Here is a 22,100-nt window from a genome sequence, read left to right on the forward strand (position 1 = left end):
CTCTATCTAGCCGTGCATGGCTGCTCTTCTGAAAATGAGTGTACTGAGTAGCTCTGGCATGACACAGAGATTCCGCAATGTCCTCAAGCCCTGCCTCACTAACAATATAATTTAAGGCAATAGTGCTAACATCTCTGTACGGGGTCGTACCAGTATTATCTGCTGCCGCACAAACACAGTTAAAGTCGCCAATCAGCATGACGTAACGCCCACACAAGCAATAGCCTCTGCATTTTCAAAGAATACCCTCCGGTCCTCTACCTTATTAGGCGCGTACACGCAAATCACTCGCCACTCTAATGAAGAAAACGTAAAGTCGCAAAGTACGAGTCTGCCTGCTAAGCATGTAACTACTGACTGCTCAACGATTTCAATCAAATTTTTGAAAAGAAAACAGCATACTCCAGAGTTTCCAATATGACTAACGGATACATTGTACCGGGCTGTGAAAGGTCGCAACATGCCCTCTGTGCGGTCCTGGCTCTCCACCTTAGTTTCTCGTATCGCAACTACGTCCAGCCCCTCTTAGATAAACAGACAGCGAAGCTGGTACTGTCTGCGCCTGTCGCCTAGTCCTCCTACATTCAGAGTACAAATACGTAGAGCGTGTTCAAGTTCTATCATAGTCTAGACTCTAGAGCGTGACCGCTCGAATGGCATACCGTGAGAGGAAACAGGTCTACTGAGGAGGTCGGTCCTCACGAGGTAACGGTGAGGACCTCCTCGGTGACCGGCGTCTACTCTTCTTCGGCAGGGAGACCTTCCAGACGTCCTCACTGCGCTACGACACTTGCTCCCCTGCACAAGCCACAGTCACCTCATCGCGTCGGCGCTTAGCCGCCGCCAAGTCCACGTCGCCATCTTGGTTCGCCCCTTCGAAAGTCTTATACGCCTCGCACGCGGCCTCTTCCATCCCTTCTTGAGTTTGCGGTTCGGTTTCGGGCTGCTTCTGACTGTCCTCTTCCTTGGTGGGTGGTGAAGTAAGTGGACTCTGAACGTCACGGTCAAGTCACTGCCAGGAGCTCCGTTTACGTTGCTCGCAGCCTGCTCTGCCTCGAACTCATCCCTGACCTGTTCGCAGGTATCGTCGCCAGTCGTGGGCGCAGCGACCCGGGCGTAAGTCCGGGCACAGTCTTCTCTTTGGTGTCCAAACGTGCGACACGCAGAGCACCAAGGCGCCCTGTAGTCGCGTCGGATGTGCCCCGTGCGTTTGCAACGGAGGCACACCGGCGCGCGCCAGGGGACCATTACAAGGACCGTCCCTCCGTAAAATCGTAGTTGATGCGGCAGGCTTTCTGGTGTCATATCCCGTCTAAGGGTCAGGACAGCGGTCACCGTCGTAGAATCAATGCCTACAAGACCATCCACCCTCCATTTTTTCCCGGACGACGTCTTTCACCTCGCCGTAAGGGTCAAAAGCTCGACAAACGGCTTCGACGGGCATGTGAAAAATGACCCAATGTAGCTTCACTCTGATTTCTCGCCGGTACAGGTCGATCACCAAGCAGTGACGCCCCTTCACCTGCAGTTGCACCTCGGACAGAAGCTTATTGCCCTTGGCTTCCGGCGTCTTCAGCTTCAGCAGCCAGACATGACCCATCTGGTAGGCGCCAAGACCGGCCACCTCTGACAGCAACCCCCCCCCCCCCCCCCCCTGCTTCAACGAGGGCACGAAGTCTTTGGCTCGATAGGGTCGTCCACCGGTGTCAGAGTGTAAAACTACGCTGCACTTCAGCGATTCCCCGGTAGGCAACGGAGGCAACACCGCAGTGTCATCCTGGGCAAAGGTACCCTTATCGGAGGCACCGCGGCCGAGGCCGCTCGTCATCGCCACTGCTGAGGCGCGATCCATATCACACGTCCGTATTGCACGACAGCCGGAAGTGGAACCCCTCGGCCACGCACGCGCTTGCTCGCCAACGCGCGAGGCACTACTCCCCCCCCCCCTCCCCCTCCCTTTTAAAAATGCGACCTCGATGCGACGTGCCGGAAAGCAAAAACAGCAAAACACGAAATAATGGCAAACTACGAAGACTTGTGCGACACAATTCTATCGAGCGTATTACAAAACACAATTCACAGTCCTATCGAGCGTATTACAAAACACAATTCACAGTCCTATCGATCGTAGTACGGCTTGAGGCGCACTACGTGGACGACTTCCGGTCGTGGAGGGCGGCGTGATGAAGTCCGTGTTCCGTCGGGCATCACCTCGTAGTTTAGATGAGACTTGTACGTAATCCGTTACAAGTAACGAGATCACTTGTAATCCCTCACACTTATCACTAATTTAGTAACGGATTAATGACATATTTTCTAGAGTAATTTTAAAGTTTTCTTACATTTTTTACGTAACGAATTCCTTGTAATCCGTTACATTTGTTTGCAGGACCAACACCCCCCCCCCCGCCTCCCTTTTTAAAGAATGGTTTTTTGTTGGTTTTTTTCGGGGGGGGGGGGGGGGGGGGGGGTTAAGGGGGGCTTGGCACTCTTCAGTTCCGCAAAACCTTTTCTTTTTTCTTTTGCAACACCAAGCCTTTGAATCTATTTTTTAGACCCTGACAGCAATGTCAAAAAATCCAAATGAACATTTCTACTAAAGGAAAAAAAAAAGGGGGGGGGGAGGAAGGGTCAAGTTATATCAGCTTTTTTTAGTCCCTTTGTTTTACTTTGCGATCGAAGGCGGGGAGAGGACACCAAGTGATTGAATGGCTCTTCGAGAAGCTCGAGGCGGTAAGTGCACAGACAAGAATTAACAATGTCCTTCTCGTTTTCATAACGTCACAACACGAGACAACGCTCCGTCTACCCTAAAATTCACTAAAAGAGATGTGATAATGTGTGAAGGTGTTATTGCCACAAGCATGCCGGCTCGTGCTGCACCACTTATCATCTTCTCTTAGAAAACAGGATGTATCTTTCCCGGTTTCTTTCACCTTATTTGACACTGTTCTAGAAGCTACTTACTTTTTTGTAGTCCAACTTCTAGGGTTGGCCCACTTTATTTATGAATTCCAGCCAGGTTATCTGCAGCTGAGTCACCCTTTTTGTGAGTCATCTTTTTGCGAGCACTTCGAAAATGGTAATAGTCTTCCTATCTTCTTCTTCCTGTACTGACCCCAGCAGGACGCATCTTATCTCAAGCAGATATTTTAGAAATAAAACATAATGGTGTCTGACGTAGTTTTGATACTCTGGCTTGATGAGAGAGTGAAACTCATGAGTGGGGCCGTTGGGGCCATAGCGCGGCTTAGTACTGTGCCCTTCGCTGCCCGTGGCATCAGCGGACGTCTATCTGGAGAACACCGGAGTAAACTGCAGTCGGTTCGTGCTCCGTGCGTTTTTGAACAGCACCAAGAAATATACATAGGGCAAACGTGCGTTTACATTTCCTTGTTTTAACCGCCGTCCTAATTAATTGTTGTTATGAGTGTCATTTTTTTATTACTTATATTTATTTACTGGAAACATTTTTTTATTCACCAACGTCTCAACCGAGGCTCGACCTGTTCAGAACCAAAGGAAGAAGAATATCGAGCCAAACCTTATTTAATATTGAATTATCGGCTTAGTGTTACAACTATGTTTTGTTATTGTCTGGCAATATATACCGGTATAGTAAGATGGACATAATTCTTATTTTAGTTTTGGCTAGATCCTAGATGTATGATGACTACAGCTTCGCGATTTCGACAATGGAGAATTTTAGTAGATCGTCCCGATGAGTCCGATAACGATACCCGATACTCCGCCGCCGCCTTTGCGCATTCATCATATCGTTATCGGGGGTATCGGAGGTATCGGACGATCTACTAAAACTCTCGAATATCAGGCAACGGCTGCAACGAGCAAGCTTCGCTCCAGGGTTGGGCAGAAATACTCAATAATGTATTTGGAAATACAAATACTGGGATACTTTAAAATAGTAGCTAAAATACTGATACTGAAATATATCTGTAAAAGCGTATCGCGATACGTATCGGAAATACATTTCAAATAGAGGCAAAAGTATTTGGAAATACAAATACAGGAATACATTTCAGGGAGGGCAGAAATACAACAACAGAAATACTGATACTGCACTACATTTTTTTTCAAATTTATTTGAGACCAAATTAGATGAAGCTTGGAGTTGGAAGTGGAAGTTTTTGATCCTGAAATTACTTTCCCGTAGGCTTGGCACTTTGCCTTGAAGGTAGTGATTTCGGAAGACGAGAAGTCTTCAATGGGCTCAGAGAAACCTTCCATCAAGGACTGACCGTGGTCCCTTCCCTTACATCCTGCCTGTCTGACGAGGGATGCGAAAAGACTTCGACCTCTAAATAAATTCTGTCACCCTAAATCCCATCAAAACGTCACCACGCCCCTGTCAAATAAGGACGCCCCTGTCAACATTTATCATATGACGTCACGGTGGAGTGAATTGGTATTCTTTATCTGTAGGTGTAGCCCTGAACATGAAACTTTAACACGCTGCTGTATGAAAGAACAATACGTACTTTCGTTGTAGGTTACCTCGTTGAAGATCGTGCAGGATTTTCGAGAATGGTGGATTACCTGAAGCATCCTGGAACACATGTCTTATCTTCTGTTACGGTCGAAAAAACGGTACGGTGGCATCGCTGGTGTGAAGGTCCTTCCTGCTGACCCCCCGCCACGGACGCATGGATTGTAGTCATCAAGTTTCACCTTGCATACTCTAAATAGAGACCTCGTAAATTGCGACCTGATATTGCCGGCAGAGGTGCGAGCTCTCCGAGAAACAGCGCGCTCGAGACGAGTCGCAGGTGTACAAAGTCTGGGTCGGCACAGCGAGGCCACGTCTGACCTCCTTCCTGGCAGGGTTGGGCAGAAATACTCAAAAATGTATTTGGAAATATAAATACTGGGATACATTAAAATAGTAGCTAAAATACTGATACTAAGATACATCTGTAAAAATGTATCGCGATAGGTATCGGAAATACATTTTAAAAAGAGGCAAAAAGTATTTGGAAATACAAATACAGGAATACATTTTGGGAGGGCAGAAATACAAATACAGAAATACTGATACTGCAATACATTTTTCAAATTTTTTGAGACGCCAACTGAGATGAAGCTTGAAGTTTGAAGTGGATGTTTTCGAACCCGAAATTACTTTCCTGTAGGCTTGGCACTTTGCCTTGAAGGTAGTGGTTTCGGACGACAAGGAGTCTTCAATGGGCCCCAAAAAACGTTCCATGAAGGGCTAACCGCGGTCCCTTCCATGACATCCTGTCTGTCTGACGAGGGAATCCTGTCAACCTTGATCACATGATGTCACTGTGGAATGAACTCGTATTCTTTATCTGTACGTGTGGCCTTGAACATGAAACTCCATCACGGTGCTGTATGAAAGGACAATACGTACTTTCGTTTTAGGTTACCTAGCTGAAGATTGTGCATACGGTGTCATTTCGAATTTTTGAGAATAGTGGACCACCTGAAGCATCTTGGAATACATGTCTTATCTTCTGTTACGGTTGAAAAAACGATACGGTAGCATCCCTGTTCTGAAGGTCTTTACTACCGACCCTCCGCCACCGACGCACAGATTGCAGTCCTCAAGTTTTTCCTAGCATTATCCAAACAGAGACCCTGTGGATTGCGGGCTGATATTGCCAGCACAAATGCGAGCTGTCCGAGAAACGGCGGTCTCGAGACGAGTCGCGGGAACGTAGTCTGGGATGGCACAGCGAGGTCACTTCTGGCCTCCTTCTGGGTTTCGGATCACCAAAGCAGCAGGTCACGTTCACGTCGGCTGATGACGTACCCTTGAGCCGTGCAATGTTACGGGCACCGCCCGTAACATTGCACGGCTGGGTGTACTCTGTATGCTAAGGCAAGAGAGACGGTTAGCAGCGGGCATTGGATGCCAGCAAACAATGACTCAAGAAATCCCTACCTAAGGACCTGCGGCAGAAGATACTCTGACCCCACTCCTGGCACGCCACCTGGTTCGAGTTTCCGACTACGTAACACTTTTCAGAAGAGAGAAGAGGACACATAGAAAAATAGTTTGCAGAATCAAAAGGAACCTTGATCAGCATAGTAATAATGCCCCAGCATTTCCTTGACTTTGGTGCCCTCAGAAGTAAAAAAAAAAAAAAAAATGCGTTCGCACATGTTTTTTTGTTTTTTTTTTTTTGGGGGGGGGGGAGGGGGGAGTATTTCTCAAGAAATGTAACGAAATACATTTCATCCTGATTGTATCGCGATACAAAGAAACATTCCAAATGTATTTCGATACAGGAATACAGATACTGGTGAAAAAAAAGTATCGCGATACAGAAATACAGATACGAAATGTATTTCTGAAATACTATCGCGATACATTTGTATCGCGATACTGCCCAACCCTGCTTCCTGGGTTTCGGTTCACCAGAGCAGCGGGTCAGTTTCACGTCGACTGATGACGTACCCTTGAGCCGTGCAATATTACGGGCCCAGTCGCAGGCGCATATGAATATCTGTTGAACTTCACTGCGCGAGTTATCCTACTATTTCAAGTCACCCACCACCAGGGCCTTGCTGCAACGGACTGTGACTCAGCTTTGCCGGATGGGTGTACTGTGTACGCTAAGGCAAGAGAGAAAGTTAGCAGCGGGCTTTGGATGCCTGCAAACAATGACTAAAGAAACCCCTACCTAAGGACCTGCGGCACAAGATGCTCTGACTCCACTCCTGGCACGCCACCTGGTTCGAGTCCCCGACTACGCAACCGTTCTCAGAAGAGAGAAGAGGACGCATAAAAATATAGTTTGGAGAATCGGAAAGGAACCTTAGTCAGCATGGGTAACGATGCCCCAGCATCTCCTTGACTTTGGTGCCCTCAAAAGCAAAAAAAAAGCGTTCAGATTTTTTTTTTTGGAGGGGGGGGGGGGCGGGGGAGGGGGGGAGGGAATATTTCTTAAAAAAATGTAACAAAATACATTTCACCCTGATTGTATCGCGATACAAAGGAACATTCAAAATGTATTTCGATACAGAAATACAGATACTAGTGAAAAAAATGTATCGCGATACCGAAATACAGATATAAAATGTATTCCTGAAATACTATCGCGATACAAATTTGTATCGAGATACTGCCCAACCCTGCTTTGCTTTATCTTTGAGGTAAATATTACTTCCATTGCTTCGCTGAAAAATCTCAATGCAGAGCATAAAGCATTCGTGGGGCAGAATCTGGCACTACCATGCAGTGCTTCAGTTTAAAGGGTGCTCAGCGTAGCAGTCGGCATATTGAGTAAGAAATAACGCAAAATGTCAGACGAGACTTTTGAAAGTCAGCTGTTGCTCAAAATACTCAAGGTCATTAAATGGAACAGGTTGCAACATTAAGAACTTGAATAACCCTCTTCCCTTTGTTTCTTCTTTGAGGGCAATAATGTTGAAAGTAACGCCACGAAAGTAACGGATTACTTCTTGGGGTAACGGTCACTTACTTTTACTGGAGGGTAATTGTAATTGTAATAAATTACAATTTAGCCTCAAGTAGTTGTAAATATAATTCCTTACTATTTTTCAGTAACGTGTACAAGTCTGGTTCAGATCCCCGAGTCGAAGAAGCATTTTGTAGGGTCCAAAGTAGCGCTTCAGGAGTTTCTTGCTGAAACCCTGGTGGCGAATCGGTTTCCAGACCCACACCCTGTCTCCGGGCTGGAAGTGGACGTCCCGACGACGAAGGTTGTAGCGGCCCGTGTCGACGCGTTGCTGTTCTTGAGTCAGGAGTCCGGCGAGCTGGTGGACTTCTTCGGCCCTTTGAGCAACCACCTGGGCGTCGTCGCTCTCATTATCAGATGGCTCATGGAGCAGCATGGCGTCCAGCATGGTCGTTACCTTTCGAACATGTGCCAGTTGGAAAGGTGTGAATCCAGTGGTCTCTTGAACCGCCGTGTTGTAGGTAAACGCGACGTAGGGCAACACCTCGTCCCACGTCTTGTGTTCTACGTCGACGTACATAGAGATCATGTCGGCGATTGTCTTGTTGAGTCGCTCCGTCAGCCCGTTGGTTTGAGGGTGGTACGCAGTGGTACGACGATGGCTGGTGTGACTGAGCCGGAGGATTTCTTGGGTCATCTGTGCCATGAAGGATGATCCGGGATATGTAATCAGAGCTTCGGGAGCGCCGTGCCGGAGGACGATGGACTCGATGAAAAACTTGGCGACTTCCACAGCTGTCCCTGAAGGAAGGGCTTTCGTTTCGGCATACCACGTGAGGTAATCTGTGGCGACGATTATCCAGTGGTTTTCCGACGTTGGCGGCGGAAAAGGGCCAAGTAGATCTATTCGGATCTGCTGGAACGGTACGGTCGGGGGAGCAATCGGCTGCAGGAGACCTGCCGGCTTCGTCGGCGGTTTTTTACGTCGCTGGCACTCGTGGCACGATCGGGTGTAGAGGAGGACGGCCTTGGGGAGTTTTGGCCAGTAATACTTTTCACGAATACGGGCGAGTGTTCGGCTGTAACCGAGGTGTCCGGACGTCGGGTCGTCGTGACATGCTTGAAAGATCTCCTCCCGAAGGTCGGTCGGGATTACCAGCAACCACGGTGTTGTTGTCCCCGAAGTTCTCTTTGTAGAGTACACCTTGTCGAATGGCGAAGGTCGGCAGTACTCGTGAGAACACACGTGGCACAATACTCCCGCCCCTTTCCAGGTTCTCGATTAAAGGGAAGATGGGGCACTTCTACATTTGAGAAAAAACGCTTGAATTGCATTCATTTGGCCTTTAGAATAGCAGATATCACAATTATATTTCAATGCGACGCGCCGGAGAGCAATAAGAGCAATTTGAAAAAAGGCCTGAAGCCCCGCCTCCCTAGCCTTGGCAAGCCAAAAGATCCGTCGATGACGTCACGGACAGCGACTGTCTTTCGCGTTTTTCTCGCGTTTAAAAACACTTGCGCGGCAAATGGTTTTGGTATTCGGGTTCACGAGGTGAAAATAAACTAGAATTCACTTCTAACTCATTTTTTTCAAGAAGCTCCGTAGCTTCCCTTTAAAGCACGCAGCTCAGGATTGTCCCGTTGACGTCGTGTCATGTCGTTGGTGTTCACTGCTCGTAGGAAACACTCGTCGTCATTGTCGTCTCTGCAGCCGGAAGGGGTTTCGACGGGTGGTTTGGACAGGCAGTCGGCGTCGCTGTGCTTGCGGCCTGACTTGTAGACCACAGTCATGTTGAACTCTTGTAGTCAGAGACTCCGTCGAGCGAGGCGTCCTGACGGGCCCTTGAGGTTCGCAAGCCAGCAACGCGAGTGGTGGTCCGTCACCACGCGGAACGGGCTCCCGTACAAGTAGGGACGAAACTTCGTGATTGCCCAGACGACCGCAAGGCATTCTTTCTCAGTCGTGGAGTAATTTTTCTCCGCCTTGGACAGTGTCCAACTTGCGTAGGCGATGAGTCGATGACTCGCTCGATGCCTTTTTGCACTTGGACCAGTACTGCGCCCTGTCGCGCGCTTCTTGCGTCCACGTGAATCTCGGTTTCCGCATCCTGATCGAAATATCCAAGCACAGGTGGAGTCTCTAGTCGTCGTTTCAGCTCGTCGAATGCCTATTCCTGCTCCTCGGCCCATTTGAACTTCTCGGCGTCCTTCGTGAGGTTTGTGAGCGGTGCGGAAATTTTAGCGAAATCCCGAAAGAAGCATCGATAGTATAGGCGCAAAGTCCAAGGAATCTTCGCACGGCCTTCTTGTCTGTCGGCGCTGTAGCCGCTCCTCAGGTCTATCGATGAAAAGTATCGCGAGTGGCGCAGCCGGTCTAGCGTTTCATCGATTCGAGGGAGTGGATAGACGTCTTTCTTCGTTACCACGTTCAGCTGCCGGTTGTCCACGCAGAACCTAAGCGTTCCGTCCTTCTTCCTAACCAGCACGACTCGAGAGGCCCACAGACTGCTCGAAGGCTGAATTATGTCGTCGTTCAGCATTTCTTCCACTTGCTGCTAAATGACCTGCCGCTCTTTTATGGAGACTCAGTACGGCGATCGGTGCACAGGGAACGCGTCGTCCTCGGTGACGATGCGATGCTTCGCAACGATGGTTTGGCGCACCTTCGACGACGTCGCGAAGCAGTCGCTGTATTCGGCGAGGAGGTCACTCAGCTGCCGTCGTTTCGGGCCTGGAAGCTTGGGGTCAATGTCAAGCTGCGCTGGCGGCGTAATGTCTTGCTGAGGTGGCGATGATTCTTCAGCAATCGCGGCGATTTTGGCGGAGTTCCGAAGTTCCTCGACGTGGTCCACAGCGGTGTGCACCTTTTGTGAGGTGTTGCGCTTCTTGTAGAAAGTCTGTCACGAGGACCACGGTGCACCCATCCTGAAGTTTAGTCACTCCTCTTACGATGCCTATTCCCCTTCCCAGAAGCAATCGAAGGTTGCCTTCCAGAACAATTTCGCCGCAGGCATCTGCATCGGTCACGACGGGTACGACAACACTTGATCGCGGCGGCAGGTTCACGTGGTCGGCAAACACTCGGACGGCGGCTGACTCTGTTTGGGATTTCTCTGAAGGTGGAACAGGCGTACGCAGCGTCAATCTGTTTTCACCAAGGTCAATGACGACGCCGTATTCACACAGAAAGTATATGCCAAGAATGACGTCTCTAGCACAGTCTTGTAGAATGACGAATTTCTCAGGGCACGTTTCACCGTGGATCTTGACGCGAGCGGTGCATCTCCCGACTGGTGTGATGAGATGCCCTCCGGCGGTTCGTATTTGAGGTCCATCACACGGCGTTGTCACTTTTCGTAGGCGGCGAGAAAGCCTCCCACTCAGGACTGAGTAGTCTGCTCCGGTGTCTACTAGTGCCGATGCGTCGAGGACGTCGATAACAACGTTTAGGTTGTTGGACACCGTCGCGTCGGTGTGGAGCGGGGCGTCGGGAGAGTTGGAGCGCTCCGGCGTTATTGGAAACTGTTTGCTTCCATCGTTTTCGGCAGCGTCACCTCCAGGCGTTGCCGCACTTAGTTTTCCCAGCGACGCAGGGGAGACAGGATCTCTCGGCGGGGTCATGCCGCTGGGGACGCTGAACGTCGTGGCGATGGGGAGCGGGCTTCACGGCGGAGAGACGACACTGGGGAGGGCAAGCGTCGGAGGTACTCCTCGATGCCACGAAGGCGTTCGTCGTACTTTGAGCGCGGGACGTTCGGGTGGAACCCGCGTAGCCCCCGTTGTCTGTAGGGGCATCGACGGTAAACGTGGCCGGCGTCATCGCAGTGATAGCACAACGGGCGTCGATCGGCCGCCCTCCACACGTCGGTCTTGCGTGGCGCTGCTTGTTTTGAGTGGGCGTGTGCCCGATCTTCCTGGCGTCGGGAAAACTGCGGCGCTGGAGGTTCACGTCGGGGTGGCGCCGTATACGGGTGAGCAGGGGTCGGTGGTCGTCGGGTAGCAGCGGCGTAGCTCAGCGTCGGTGGTTCGGGAGCGGCGCTAACAAGAACTTGTGGCTGCAGCGCCTGCTGAACTTTGTCCCGGACAATCTCGGCGATTGCGGGCGAATCCGGGCTTGCGGCAGCAGGAAGAAGCTTCCTGGTTTCCTCCCGCACGACGTCCCAGATGATCTCGCGGAGGTCCGGGCCGTTGCAGCTGGAGGTCGAGAGGGCAGCGACGCCCGGAAGTCGCTGGTAATAGAAGCCCCGTGCTTAAAGGGCATGTTCGATGTTTGTGGCTTCCTTAACGAAATCTTCGACGGTGGCTGGGGGGTTGTGGACAAGTCCACCGAAGATGTCATCTTTTACGCCTCGCATCAGAATCCGAAGCTTCTTTTCGTCGGTGGCTTGAGGGTCGGCGCGAGCGACCAGGCGCAGAAAATCTTCCACAATGCTGGTGATCGTCTCGCTTGTGCCCTGGGTCCTCATTCGTAGAAGGTCCTCGGCCCTCTCCCGTTGATATTGGTTGGTGAAAGTCTGCCTCAGAGCATCTTTGCAGGTAATCCATGAGGTCAGAGAAGTCTCCCGATTCTCGAACCAGTGCCTGGCCGTTCCTTCGAGCGCGAAGTAAAGACTCTGTAGGCGCTGTTCTTCCGTCCATCGGTTGTGCTGGGCCACTCGCTCGTACTGTTGCAGCCAGTCCTCGGCGTCTTCATAAGGCTCGCCATGGAAAGACACAGGCGTACGGACAGCGACGGGAAGGACAACGACGGGTGGAGTGGTCATGCTCGCGGTCTTCTTCTTCTGTTTCTGCGGCAGGGGTACCAATTCCAGAGATTGGCCTCTGGTACGGCGGCTTGCTCAAACGACTGCGTCTTCTGCGCAGGGTAGCCTTCCGGGGCTGAGCACCTCACTTCGCCGGGATGTATTCGGAGGTGTACGCTCAACGGGCATAGAAAGCTATACCCAGAACCTACACCAGAATGTCACGAATGACAAGTGATGAGGTGGCAAATAACTGAGTAATAACTGAGTAAACGTTTAATGGGGCGAACTTGTGCCCAAAAGAAAATAAAAAGAAACAGAAGGTAACAGCAGAGCGTCGCGAGCGTCGAAGTGGGCGTAAGAGCAGAGTCGAACGCTGGGGCGAGACTGACTCCGCTTGCCTTGCGGAATCCCTTATGTACCCTCTAGGGTTTCTGGATTGTTCGGCGTAGAACTTTCGGTGCGTAGGACATTCGGAACTCGATCAGACGAGAATGTTCTCGAACTTAAGAGAAGGCCAAGTTGAAAGAATAAATAAAAGGACAGTCCGCTAACTGGAATCGAACCTACACCTTACGCGCGACAGTCAAGCGCATAGCAGAGCACAAGACGGCATGAGGTGTCCCGTTCACTGCACTGATGTCTATTGTAGCAGGCTGGATTGTTGACGGATGCTTGACACCAGCAAATGCATCGAACCCTTTGAGGAGAACGTGAGAAAAGGAGATTTCTCTCGTTTGTATTAGATTTAGGATGACCAAACTTTGACGAAGTTTCCTAGGTACGGTGAAAAAGTTTTGTGCAGTGATGTCAATACTTCCTACACTGAAGTTTTAGAGGAAAAATTGTTTTCTATCCTCCTCTCCGTTGACTTCCTCCAAGGGCTCCACGGGCAGCCAGAGAGAGCCACGCCGTCATGCAGGTTATAGTTCTTGTATAGACGCTTTACAGCTGCAGTTGTGCATGGGCGCCGCCATAACTGACCTTCAGTTTTTGTTTCCGCTTATTCCATTTTCTTCACTTCGTCATTACCCTAGCAGTCCAGGATTTTGCCATCTTAGATTCCATTGTGTCCTTCTTCACAGCATTGACCTTTCTGGAGGCTCGTCAACACCCGTTCCAGTGGCTCGGTATCTCCGTAAGACAAGAGAAGGTCAGCAATGGCGGCTGTATTCTGGCGCGTGTGTAAAGCCTCTATAGGCTCCCTACGGGAGCCAGAGTTGTGCGTTCATCCCCGTAGCGCCGTCTTTCCTGCATGGCATGTTGATCCAGCTCGTCACGTGACTGAATTCGGCGAATAGCAGCGCCGCGCTTTCGACGCGCGCGGCGTGCTCAAAAGCAGGGGAACGTTCGACGGGGCGCGCGCAACGTCTACTTTCCTGCACGGCACTTGATCCGGCTCATCACGTGATCGGATCTCGGCGAATAGCGGTGCGGCGGCACGTGGAAAACAGGCGCGCAACTCTGGCTCCCGTAGGAAGCCCATACAGGAACTCTTAGTGCCACTAAATAAGCTACGCTTCAGAGTAACAACACTTGGCCATATTGTGTCTTAGAATCATGGTTGCCAGTTATCTGAAGCTCTATCTGAAATCACAGGAAACGCTTTTCCTGAGCAAATGATTAAACAGCTCGCAGCAGAGCAAACCAATATTACATGAGCTTTCTAACACCGAATCTAATGCCGAGGTAGTCGCACTTTTGAATCATGACGATCGGCAGTTGCCCCTGCTCTGCCTACGAGCCAAAATGGCGGCGCCCACAACAATGTTGGAGAACGGAGTGCCGGTACTCTAAGCGCAGCTCATTTAGTGGCTCTAGGAACTCTAATGCAGGTGGCCAGAAAGGTTTGCTTCGATGTTTACTTTTATACTTTTACTTACGAAAGATTGCAGATTGCGTTTGACGCATAATTTTTGTTTTCACCAAACGTGAGGAACGGCGTAAGCAACACATTGTGTGGCTGTGTGTTTTGATCCAGCTTGCTCGGTGCATATGCCACCTTGGTTGTGATTGATTTTGTGTGTATTTAGGTCAAATCATCTTGCGAAAAGATCTCTGGAAGCCAGTGAACCCTCGCTAAAGTGCATCTGTGCAGACGACAGAGTTAATAACCGTCTCAACAGAAACTGACGACTGCAAAATTATGTCTTACTGTTCCTGCGAAACCTCTTAAAAGTTACTTTGCGAGACACTTCATATCAGCTTCAAAAACTTTATTTTAATTCATTCCCCAGAGACCTGCATGTAAGGTCTGCTGGCAAGGGATGGCTGCCGGTGGTTTCACCGTCGGGCTCCCAAACCGCCATCCAGCATATACAATAGAAATCAGTGGTTTACTGTCGCCTGCCTGTCCACCTTTTTAGCAACTGTGTTATGTGTATGTTTATTCAGCCGGGCCTTTTTTTTTTATGAAACCACCGGTTCCAGGTGTTTGGGCAGAAAACGCGCGTGCACACCACGTGTGCTGGCACGAACCTCTCGCTTGAAAGCCTGTCATGGTGGCTCGCGAATCCATGGAACGCGAACATGTGTCTCCATACCAGAAACTCTGGAACCATCACGTCTAGGAACGCTCGCTGTGATCGGTCTATTAGTATACCACCTAAACTTGGGGACAAATTTTCATGGCAATCGAAGTCAAAGCTATGGGTATACCTGTGCCCTAGCGCACATTCAGCGCCGATCACAGCTGTGCTCGCGCGGTCTTTACTTCTTCAGAAATGACAGAAGCCTGTGCATGACGTCATAGTTAGTGGATCCCAACACGCCTCAAGCGGCAAACACGCTGAAGCCCTACGAGAGCCGCAATAATTCGGCAAGACGCGTGTGCCTTGTCGACGCCGTGTGCTTACATCGCCTGGCTCTCCTGGCATCGACGATGCCAGGAGAGCCAGGCGGCGCTGCGTAAATTCACTAGGTGTGAGGTTTGGGGGGGGGGGGGGGGGGGGGGGGGACACGTTTTGTCTTCTAGGTTGTATTGCTTTAATTCACTGATATTTGTCCCGTCGACTGCTCACTGTTATGAGCCGGTGCTGCTACCTGCATGCCGTTTGCAATAGCAGGATGGCGGTACGTCTCGCAGAGTACACAGTTACTTATTTGAGCGTGATGTACATGTGCTAACAGCTGTGTACCGGAAACTTGATGCTGGAGCGGAGTGGTGACAGCTTTTGAAAGGATAAGAAATCGTAGAATTTTGATCACCAGCCGAAATATCAGGCTATCAGCCGACTATAGTATATGCCTCTCCAACAGAATTCAAGTGAGACAGTCCATCGTGCACGCAATTGACGGCATTTGACTGTTCTTGTGGAACGGCCTCAATAAACAAAAAAAAAAAAAAAAGAAAGAAAAACGTCGACAGCTCAATTTAGGATTTGTAGAATATCTGATGCTGTTAAAACGCGTTTTCCTTTTTTTTTTTGGGGGGGGGGGGGAGGGGGTTTGAGGAAGATTCGATTTTTAACTGGGGAAGAAAATGACAGTGTCCCGTGTGATACGTTTTTAACTTATGGCCTGTGCCAGAGTAGATCACCAAGTTTGATGCGCAAACACAAATGCGAAGGTTTAAATTTGCGCCACAACCGAAATAGGCCTCTTGCACCTGACGTCACTTCCAGTTAGACTCGAAATCGAAACCAACATTGTTGTCTGCTATCAGCGCCTTGGCGCCATGTTGGAGGCATTCGGCGCATTTTTGCGGCTACAGTAGTACCGTACAGTCATAGATCTGTTCTTCTATGACTGCATTTCAGAATATTTTCTCGTCCTAGTATATCACCAAAGAGGTTTCTCCCCTGCCACGAAATGCAGTCCGCAAACCTTTAGTTGGTGTACTTAGCTTTTCTGTCGATACCATAGAGTTAGTATAATAATCTAGAGTGAAAGGTCCCATGCGTTTGGCCGCTTCAGAACGGCGAGGCATAGAAGACATCGGCTGTGTCAGATGGCGGTCCCGATGAGCCCACACCTGTAAGGTCTGTACCTCGTTATTTTGTCGCCCATTTTACAGAAAAATACCAGAATAGAGCATTGACAATATTAAATAAAATTGACAATAGCTCGAGCAACTTTAACTTATCACGGCAAAACGAACACCCCTAACCCTTCGTCTGCTTTCGTTCTCTGCTCTTTTGTCACCTCCTTCTCATTCTTTCTCTCGGGACCGTAGAAATTAGCGTCTGTGATTTGCAGCGTTCTGTTCCCGTCTTCGCCTACCTGATGGATGTTGTGCCGCCGTATCCCACGGAGCCATTCATAACGCCGGCGAACCAATTGCTCGAACGTCGCCTTGTCCTGGTTCCTAATTATTCCCGGAATTCTAGAAAAACCAAGATATACTGCTAGCCGTAGCTTCGTTGTCACCGACTTGTACGGACAAACTAGAGTCCGACCACGGCCCCAAAGCGCACAAAACATCGACGAGTGCCTCCAACATGGAGTCCGGTGGGTACCGGTGAGATTTACAAACCGGTAGTAGCGTCGCATCATGGTCTGATGCAAGAACTCTATACAGCTGTGTTGTAACACGACAGAGGTCCGTCGAAAAACCTGTGGGTATTGTACTCAATGTAATAAACAAAAACAAAACCTCAATAGCTCAGTTGGTAGAGCGGTTGACTCCGGAGAAAACGATTGCTTATCATCCACAGTTCGCTGGTTTCAGTTCGGAAATTGTGTTTCCTTATAAACTCCGCGAAGACGGCGGGCACACCTGGAAGCCCCAGGTGCGGCACCTGGGAGCGATCATGTGATTGATGACATCACCTGGAGTAGCTGCTGCTGTGAAAATATTGTTTCGAGGTTTATACAGAAAAGCACCTTCGTTAATCGCACTAATGAAATGAATGTCCTTTGGTGCAGCCACTACATCATGAACCAGGAAGAACTTGCGGAAAAGTACAGGAGTCAGTTTGTGCCTGAAGACTATCCCGAGGCTTTGGAGACGATTCCTTCAGCCTACACCTTCTACCAAAAAGAGCTGCACACCATATTCAGCTCCCGTAAGTATATACATTAAATGAATACTAAAACAAAGAATTTAGTGTCCATAATAAGTGGCGCACGTTATTTTCCAAGAGTCAGCAGCCGCCAAGTGTGCGCAAGCACACGCAACGAAATCGACGTCATAGTCCCCCATTCGCGCTTATTATCCGTGCCACACGGGCAATTCGAATGTCATTTACAACGAATGACATTCGAGGGGAGGGCTAATCAGCGCGCGACACTCCGGGCGTAGCACATTCCTCGCGCAACAGATTGCGAGCTGATTCGCCGATCACACAAATGTCATTCGTTGTAAATGGCATTCGAGTTGCCCGTGCCACACGAGTTGCCCGTGACACACGGGCAACTCGAATGCCATTTACAACGAATGACATTAGCCCCAAATGTCATTCCACTGGTGCTACATGGCCTGCACGAATGGTATTCGCTGCGATTTGCATTTCCCACCGAAGGGGTTCGGCGGAACTCATTCGCATTCGGTCACGGGCCAAATCTGTAGCCTCTACCCAAACCTCAAATAAAAACAAAAAAATGTGATTACGTTAATCAATGTATACCCGAACTAAAAGTTATTAATTTTTGTTTGTTTTTATGTATGCATTCTTTTCTACTAGATTTGAAGCGCGACTTGTCACATAATTGCAAGCGGCTACTCTTTAACCCAGTAGACGCAACCACTTCGCCCACTTCGCCTGCGTCGCCATCTTTTTCGCGTTTCTTCTCGGTTTTGTTACGTTTTGTTCGAAGTTTGAAGTTTCTTCTGATGGAGCCGCAAGCGCCGCAAGAAACCAACTCCGGTTTCTTAGGTACCGCCCAACGCGATCGGTGCACTGGGCGGTGCGCAGCGAAAGCAGCAGTCAGAGCCACGGAGTTGGAGAGCAGCTGCTCTCCGATTTCACGAACGCGAGACTCATACACCACCGCACGCTGGTACGATGCTCATCCGGATCGAAACGAGCGGGGGCGGGGATTGAGCTCAGGATACCTGGATAGCCACCGTAACCTGGGTTTCGCAGCGCGAGCTTTCGCTCCACGTGCTCCGAGCTGGTGTGCACGAGACCACTCGGCCACCGATCCCCCTTGGATGAAATATGATTTCAAGATCTTCTTTATGGTCCCTATTAGCTTTGAGCTCTCTACGTACGAATGACAATTTTTCCGGTGCTTTTTTGAACTTGAGCCTCACCGCGAAATTGGGTCCAAGCTTACGGAGCGCGCCGATAGGACTCTCGCGACGATGACGCCACGCTTTTGTCGACGAAGTCAAATCGGCGCGCTTCGCGGTCTTTCGACTGCAACTTTGTGTCTGGTGAGTCTAAACCCTTTTCTCTTACAGCTGTGTCACTCTAGATATAAAAGAAGATCGAAATGACATGTAGATCGTAGAGAACGGATTAGTGTCCCACAATCTACCTTTGTACTGTAGAGGTTGGCCCCTGGCGGTAACCGGACAAAAGCTTACCGGACAAAAGCTCACACGTTTTTTCACAGACCAGGACAAAAGCTCGCCCCATTTTTTTTTTCGCTACCCGGGCGAAACACGGGCTGAAATAAAATGCGGACGCGATGGACATTGCACCATTTTTAGGTGAACTTGTACCCCATCCCACGCAAGGGTTTATTACAGTTGATCGAATGCCATTTCGTCAAAACATGTTTTAGAGAACGGTCACGTTTTACTGAAGCACGTTTTAGAGAAAGCAGAGCCTCACTTTAGAGATATGCCGTTTATCGAAAAGGGGACACTATTCAAAAAAGGCGTTTCTACTTCGCGCGTGTATTACTGGTGCGCGTGTTAACTCAAGCCCCCTCTGCGCTTACGCTGCTTTGCGGCAACAGTCCCTGCGGCGGCTCACTAAAAAAATTTAACTCACCTGACCTATCCGTACACGCCGCTTCGCGGTGGCCGAATTCGCCAAAAGGAGGCTCATCGCCTTTTTCTCTAAACTTCGTTTCCCTCTAAGACCAACATGAAATTTTCTCCTGGTGAGCTTTTGTCCGGGTCTGTTAAAAAATGGGTGAGCTTTTGTCCGGTGAGCTTCTGTCCGGTGAGCTTTTGTCCGGGAATCGCCCCTGGCAGCACTGATCAACTTCTGCGATGCAGAGGTTGGTCAGTTCAAGGGCGTATGCTCTCTATGGTCCCACCAGTAGAGTTCTTTGGTGCGCTGCTGACTTGCAACTTTCCTATTTTTTCTCGCGCTCTGCTGAAGCATCGCTCCATGGACGAAAGCTTCTGGACGTCGGTTGTGGCCCTACAGTTCACAACGTCTTCCCGGCTACGAAAAAGATAGAAGACATTGTGCTCAGCGATTTTCTGCCTCAGAACAAACTCGCAGTCGAGAAATGGATCCAGAAGTCTCCGGATGCAATAAACTGGTATTTTCAAAGCGAACCTTTGGCCATCCTCGAAGGATTCACGTAAGAAGGCTTTCCTCTTACGCGTGATCTTTGTAAAGCGCCGTAAAACATGACATGAGGGTGCCAACCGACACCCAGTTTAGAACTGGGTTTTCATAAAGGCATATCTGGTAAAGATATTATTTAACTATATGAGGGTTTTGAAAGCTGAACAATCGTTTATATCTGGCAATGATGTTAAAAGACTAACGTATGATGTGTTCAAGGCTCTGGTGAGGAGGTGAGGAAGAGAGGCCAAATAGATGTACACTCCTAAAACGAAAAAGCGAAGTGCCGGATTCAAGTCCTTTGGCATATAATATAACCACAATCATCTTTGTAAAAGCGACTGGTTCAAAGCAATCTTCGCCTCCCCTCCATTAAAACATCCTTGTATCCATAACTTGGAATCTGTAGGCGTCACATGCTATAAACCATTTAATATATGTTAGATAGGTCACTCTATAATTGATATTTTTATATTTACTGGAAAGGATTTAAGACTCTTTTTCTGTCAAAGATACTACGATAATCGTACGCTGTCCAGACTTCAGATGTTGTGCAATAAACAAGAACTCTGCTGTCCGATTCTAGTCGAGAAAACAAGTATGCGGGACGACGGTGACGTCATTCTGATACAGAAACATATATGGAGAACTCTGTTATGTTTATAATTGTTTACACCTTCCAGAGACGTAAAGTGTGGAGCGAGGGAGATCGAAGAAAGGACACGAATGGCCATCAGGAAGGTTGTTTTCTGCAATGTCCTGGATCCTCAGGTGCTACCTGAAGAGCACAACGAACCATTCGACGTGGTCCTCACCTCCCTCTGTCTCGAGAGCGCCTGCCTGGATGAGGGAACGTATAAGAAAGCTGTTCAAAACCTTGCTAATCTAGTCACACAGCGAGGGTATCTGATCATGTGTGGCATTTGCGGATCTGATAAGTATTTGGTAAAGGGGGTCACCTTTCCCGTCTTTCCCGTATCCGTGGATCTAGCGAAAGAGGCGATCACTCGCTGTGGATTAGAGATAGAGCGTTGCAGCGTCATTGAGCAAGGCGCGTCACAAGCTAAGGACACGTGTTATTGGACGCAGGCGTTTGTCATTTTAGCTCAGAAGTTTTAAAGGGGCGATGGAACGATCTTTATCCTTTGAGTTAATGCCGCTTAAAACAAATCCCTGACGTTAATTACCAATGAAACACGTGTACGTTTTTCACCACAGGCAATAGAAGTCGCAGAAAAAAATTAAACAAAAATTAAAGACGTTTTTAAACCTCTGTAATGCGAAATTAGCTGGTGAAATATGCCAGCTGAACGAAGGAAGAAATATACAGGACGTATATTTCTTCCTTAGTTCAGCTGGCATATCTCACAAGCATGAATGACCAACCTGCTCAGCTTCAGGAAATCACAGCAAAGCTAGAGCGCAGCTCTGGAGGAGGAGCAGGGGAGGGTATGAGAGGAGGGGAGGGTATGGAGGGGGTACCTCCCCCTCCCTACCCTCCCCTCCTCCTGCCCTCCTCCTCCTCTCCTCTTCCTCCTCTCCCCTGCTCCCCTCCTTCTCCTCATCTTCCCCCTCATCCTCTCCTCTTCCCCCCCCCGCACCCCTCCTCCTCCTTCTTTCATCCTTCTCCCCTCGTGCCGCTGAATTGGTTCGTGAGTGACGTGACACAAAAGTAGGCGTCGTTTTCCCTGCTAAAATTAGCGGGGACACTGAATTGGTGTTGAGGTGACGGGACGTCAATTTCCCCGCTAAATTTAGCGGGAAAACTTAACCCGTTAAAGTTAGCAGGGAAATTTTTCCGTTAAATTTAGCGAGAAAATTTACTGCTAAATTTAGAGAAAACATTGCGGAAAAATTTTAACGCCAAGTCAAGCGGAAAATTTTCCCGACTAAATTTAGCGTAAAAATTTCCCCGCTAACTTTAGCGGGGAAACATCCCATAATGCAACGGGCGGTTACGCCGATGTCGACGTCGACGGTGACGACGACTACGCTCAACCTAAATGAGCGCCTAAGAGCTGCGCTATAAAACGAGCAGCGTTCACACCCTGAACTCGCAGCCAGAACAAGCGGCCACGTGATCTGGAGCCGATTATAGGCCGCCAATGTTGATTATTGCCACGCGGGGTTGGCAAAGCACATGGCAGTCGCTGAGTTCCAGATATCGTTATGGTTTGGCTGCTGTCGTCATTGCAGCGATTGGAAACGGGCCACTACCCGAATGCTTGTCGGGCAATAACGAGCCTAAATCGAGGAAATCAGGTCCAGTCTGTGAACCGCATTCTAATATCGTCAATGGGGTGTACTGCGAGCCCCCAGCACGTGGAGCCAAAGCTCGCGCTGCAGAACCCAGGATCCTGGGTTCAATCCCCACTCCTGCCCGCTTCGATCTGGATGAGCATCGTACCGCGCGTGCGGTCGTGTATCACTACTACAGTGTATACTAGAATACTTGGGTAGTGTTGGGACCGGCTCGCATGTGGCGCGTGGTATTAATCGCGACAGGTGTCGACACCGGCGCGGTACCCAGAAGG

General features: G+C 49.4%; 1 protein-coding gene across 3 annotated transcripts in view; it reads left to right on the top strand.

Moving 5' to 3' along the window:
• Window positions 1–20,829, top strand: part of LOC8051223 (nicotinamide N-methyltransferase) — a 37,307-nt gene extending 16,478 nt beyond the window's left edge. For 2 of the 3 annotated variants that reach the window (XM_040210824.3, XM_040210823.3), the window contains exons 2-4: window positions 17,018–17,157; window positions 19,372–19,579; window positions 20,250–20,829. In XM_040210824.3, coding sequence (XP_040066758.1) covers window positions 17,028–17,157; window positions 19,372–19,579; window positions 20,250–20,685 — 774 coding nt within the window. In that variant the 5' untranslated portion in view covers window positions 17,018–17,027 and the 3' untranslated portion in view covers window positions 20,686–20,829. Of the gene's footprint in view, window positions 1–1,582; window positions 1,604–17,017; window positions 17,158–19,371; window positions 19,580–20,249 lie in introns of those variants that run through there. The other variant, XM_040210825.1, reaches the window with a different exon arrangement.
• The last annotated feature ends 1,271 nt before the right edge of the window (window positions 20,830–22,100 follow it).

Source organism: Ixodes scapularis, unplaced genomic scaffold, assembly GCF_016920785.2.
Source record: "Ixodes scapularis isolate PalLabHiFi unplaced genomic scaffold, ASM1692078v2 PGA_scaffold3__209_contigs__length_174095766, whole genome shotgun sequence".
Taxonomy (NCBI): Eukaryota; Metazoa; Arthropoda; class Arachnida; order Ixodida; family Ixodidae; genus Ixodes; species Ixodes scapularis.